Source organism: Numenius arquata, chromosome 17 (genome assembly GCF_964106895.1).
Source record: "Numenius arquata chromosome 17, bNumArq3.hap1.1, whole genome shotgun sequence".
Classification (NCBI taxonomy): domain Eukaryota; kingdom Metazoa; phylum Chordata; class Aves; order Charadriiformes; family Scolopacidae; genus Numenius; species Numenius arquata.
In genome coordinates, this window is record NC_133592.1 from 3,452,217 (window position 1) to 3,456,206 (window position 3,990).

The 3,990-nt window shown below is 55.1% G+C and overlaps 1 protein-coding gene across 1 annotated transcript; it reads left to right on the plus strand.

Annotated features, from left to right (window-relative positions):
* The first annotated feature begins 425 nt into the window (after window positions 1-425).
* CBX8 (chromobox 8) lies at window positions 426-2,560 on the plus strand. The gene is made up of 5 exons (XM_074160094.1): window positions 426-494; window positions 950-993; window positions 1,273-1,338; window positions 1,437-1,503; window positions 1,721-2,560. The coding sequence occupies exons 1-5, from the start codon at window positions 426-428 to the stop codon at window positions 2,558-2,560; spliced, it is 1,086 nt and encodes a 361-aa protein (XP_074016195.1).
* Window positions 2,561-3,990: the final 1,430 nt, after the last annotated feature.

The following is a 3,990-nucleotide window of genomic DNA, read 5'->3' on the forward strand; positions in this document are numbered from 1 at the left end:
GGAGTTGGGGGGGGGGGGGGGGGCGTGTGGGTTTTGGAAGAGGAGGGGGGGGGGCGGGACGGGACGGCAGCGCGAGCCAATGCGGCGCGGGCGGAATATTCCACCCGGCTCCGCCAGCAACAAGTGCGGGGGGGGGGGGGTGGGTGGGGGGGGGCGGTGCGGGGAGGGGGGGGGGGGGTGTGTGTGTATGTGAAGAAGGAGGAGGAGGAGGAGGAGGAGGGGGGGGAGGAGGGGGTGGTGCGGAAGGTGGCGGGCAGACGGGGGGGGGGAGGAGGAGGAGGAGGAGGAGGAGGAGGAGGAGGAGGAGGAGGAGGAGGAGGAGGAGAGGGGGGGGGGGGGGGCCGCGTCGCTGACGTCAGCGGGCGGAGTATTATGGTCTGGGCTGCGCTGGCGGCTGCCTGTGTGCTGCGAGCGGCCGCGTAAACATGGAGCTCTCGGCCGTCGGGGAGCGCGTCTTCGCGGCCGAGGCCCTCCTCAAGCGCCGCATCCGTAAAGTAGGTGTATCCCCCTTCCCCCTTAACCCCCCACCGGGGCCCTGCGGACCCCCCCTTGCCCTTCCCTTCCCTCCCCTTTTCCCCACCACCACCACCACCCGGCCCCGCCGCTGCGGCGGCCCCGGCCCGGTTGCGGTTGGGGGCGGCTCTTTTCTCCCCGCCGCATGCCCGGGCGTGCTCCGCCGCTGCCCGCCCCCCTGCCAGCCTACCCACCCCTTAGGCTTTTATTTTTAATCATTATTATTTTTTTATTATCCCTCCTCCCCCCCCCCCTCCCTTTCCCCCCTCCCCCCGCGTGTTTTCAACACGCGTGTGTTCGCGGAGCCGCGGGTGGATCTTTGTTGCGGGCGTTGAGCGCGGGGGTCCGTCCCCCCCGCCCCTCTCCCCGCGTATTTATTTATATTATATATATGTATTTTATTTTATTTTTTTTTTTTTCCTCTTTGCATCTGCAGGGGCGCATGGAATATCTGGTGAAATGGAAGGGCTGGTCTCAGAAGTAAGTGGGCCGTGTGTCCGGGGGGGGCTCCACGGGTGGGGAGCCGGCGCCGCAGCCCTTGCGCTCCCATTGTAGTGGGAAGGAAACTTGGGTCCTTTCCTTTATGCCCCGGGTTTGGTTTGGTTGTTGTTTTGGTTTATTTTTATTATTATTATTATTATTATTATTATTATCTTAACTATTTTATGCTGTTCCTGGCTCCTCACGCCGCTCCCTCTCTCTGTGTCGTGTGTGTGTCCGTGTCCCCCCTCCTTTACCCCCCACCCCCCTCCCCGCCAGGTACAGCACTTGGGAGCCCGAGGAGAACATCCTGGACGCCCGGTTGCTGGCGGCCTTTGAGGAAAGGTACAAGGCCTTTGCTGGCCACAGCCCGGGCGCTTGTAAATGTGTTGCTGTCTTGTAGCTATGCTGAATTGAAGCTTTGGTTTTTTTAACACCTCTAGGGAGCGAGAAATGGAGCTATACGGGCCCAAAAAGCGAGGCCCCAAGCCCAAAACCTTCCTGCTAAAGGTAAGGAAGCTGGAGGTCCACCTCCCCCCCCCCCCGCCCCCCCGACCCCCGCGTGCAGGTGCCGGCCAGGGCTGCGAGCCACGACGGGGAGCGGGTCCCTCCCCGGCCCCCCGAAGGAGGATGCTCCTCGCGAAGGCGGCCCCTTGTCTTGTAAGTTGTAATTATGCAGCCGGGTGGCAGGATAATAAAGTCACTGGTTGATTTATCTTCCTTGCAGGCCCAGGCAAAGGCAAAAGCCAAAACCTATGAATTCCGCAGTGACTCTTCCAGGGGGATCCGGGTGCCGTATCCCGGCAGGTCCCCCCAGGAGCTGGGCTCCACGTCCCGGGCTAGGGAAGGACTGAGAAACATAGCCCTGGCTCCCCAGGGCAGCTCCAGCACCAGCACCCCCAAGGGAGACGGCATCCGGGACCGGGTGATCCGCGTGGAGGAGAAACCTGGGGAGACCCCCAAAAAGCGAGGCCCGAAGCCCAGGAAGGAGCTTTACAAGGACCTGGCGGAGACTCTGGATGCCTCCAAGAGGAAACTGGGGGAGCCGGGGGACAAGGTGGGGGACTACCTGAAGGCCAGGAAGATGGAGGAGGCGGCGGCGGGGGCGGCCAAGTTCGGCTCGGGACACAGCGTCATCCAGCTGGCCCGGCGGCAGGACCCCGACCTCCCCGGCACCCTGCCCGGCCCCAACCGAGCCGAGGTGGGTGCCAAGCTGGGAGCCGCCGAGCCCTACCCTGCGCGGCTGGCCAAGCACCGGGCAGACTTTCTGGACCCCAAGGGGCAGGGGGGGCTGGACCCCGGTGGGCCCAAGCTCCTGCACGGGGCGGTGAGCCCGGGCGCCGTGGGCAGCCTGTACCGTGACGGTGTGGGGGGCCAGGCGGGGCGACCCTCCCTCATCGCCAGGATCCCCGTGGCCAGGATCCTGGGGGACCCCGAGGAGGAGTCCTGGAGCCCCTCCCTCAACAACCTGGAGAAGGTGGTGGTAACTGATGTGACCTCTAACTTTTTGACCGTCACCATCAAGGAGAGCAGCACGGACCAAGGATTCTTTAAAGAGAAGCGATGAGTTTGGTGGTGGAGGTGGTGCTGGGGTTTTCGTCGGTCAGATCCAGACAAAAGCTTGGTTAGAACTTGGTGGGCCTTTTTTTTTCTTTTTTTTTTTTTTAAATTCTTTCTTATTTTCTGTTTTTTTTTTTCTTTTTTTTTTTTTTTTTGTGTCCTGGAGAGGATTTAGAAACTGTCCTAAATTCATTAACTCGTTCTTTTTTTTTTTTTTTCTTCCACGTCTTACATTTCGTTGGAAAGATTATCTCTAGAGTTATATTTTCTATTAGATGTAAATATGTTATTTAAGAAAAAATGCTTATATATATCTATATATATATATTTCAACTCTGAGTTGTTTTATTTAAATGGAGACAACAGTGACTGCTCAGTTGCTCTTAGAAAGGACAATAAAACTGAGAACTAACGGAGTTCATGCATCTGTTGCAGGAGCCAGTGTACATAACGAACGATGTTCATAGCGAATTATGTTCTGGGTTTTTTGGTTTTTTTTTTTTTTTTTGTAACTATTATTTTTCATATGATGCTGTGGATGGTGGAGGGGGGAAGGTGTTACTCCCTCGGAGGGCAAAGTGCCCTGATTTCTTGATTGTGATATAAGGTGTTGCTTGTACAATCAAGTGTGCTGTATCCAGAACTGTTGCCCTTGACGGTTGAAGTAAGCACTTGAATTTACAGTATTGTCGGGGAGGGGGCGTTTCCAGCCTAACAACAACAACAAAAAATATATAATAATAATGTTGCTACAGAGTCGGGGCGGGGAAAAGCAGAAATCCATAAAAAGGCTAAAACTGTTCTAGCGGAGTATTAACTTGAATTACCTTTTCTTGTGAAGGAAGAGGAGGTTTGTGTGTGTAAGGTTCCTGAGAGGGGTGATACTGAAATGCACTTTAATAGAGTTGTCGTAGCAGTTGTGGGAGACGGGACTGAGCTGAGAATCTGTTTTCATTTTGTCTGGTTGCTTGATTCTGTTCCCTCACCCACTTTAAAAAAAAAAAAAAAAAAAAATCAACAAAACCCCCCCTCTGTTTACATTCCTGAAATGCCAGAGAGGTTTGGGAGGGTAGCATGTCACTGCCCATATTTAGATGCTTTATACCGCTATAGAAAGTGGATGATTATTACTATTATTACTTTTTTTCTTCCCCAACACAGTTCCCTTCAGACTGTTGGAAGACTCCGGATAAAATGTTTTGTAATATCCACATCTCTGACAAATCCCAGAGCCACCTTTATGCATTCAGAGACAATAAATATTTCCCTTTTCTTACGCTAGTTAAACAATAGCCAAGAGGCGAAATATTCCCGTGCGCGAGCAGCCCTGCTGACTCGGGTGGCTTTTTGTGGTTTATGAGCCTGCGTTATTTCTCCTGGCGCTGGAGGACCCTCCCGTGGGTCTCCCTGGGCTGGGGCAGGGCATGGCCAGAGGGG

Bases quoted from the DNA above. Each gene is read 5' to 3' on its own strand.
- CBX8 (XM_074160094.1), top strand. From the start codon at position 426: ATGGAGCTCTCGGCCGTCGGGGAGCGCGTCTTCGCGGCCGAGGCCCTC. The intron at 495-949 runs GTAGGTGTATCC...TTGCATCTGCAG, and splicing joins TCAAGCGCCGCATCCGTAAA to GGGCGCATGGAATATCTGGT. The intron at 994-1,272 runs GTAAGTGGGCCG...CCTCCCCGCCAG, and splicing joins TGGAAGGGCTGGTCTCAGAA to GTACAGCACTTGGGAGCCCG.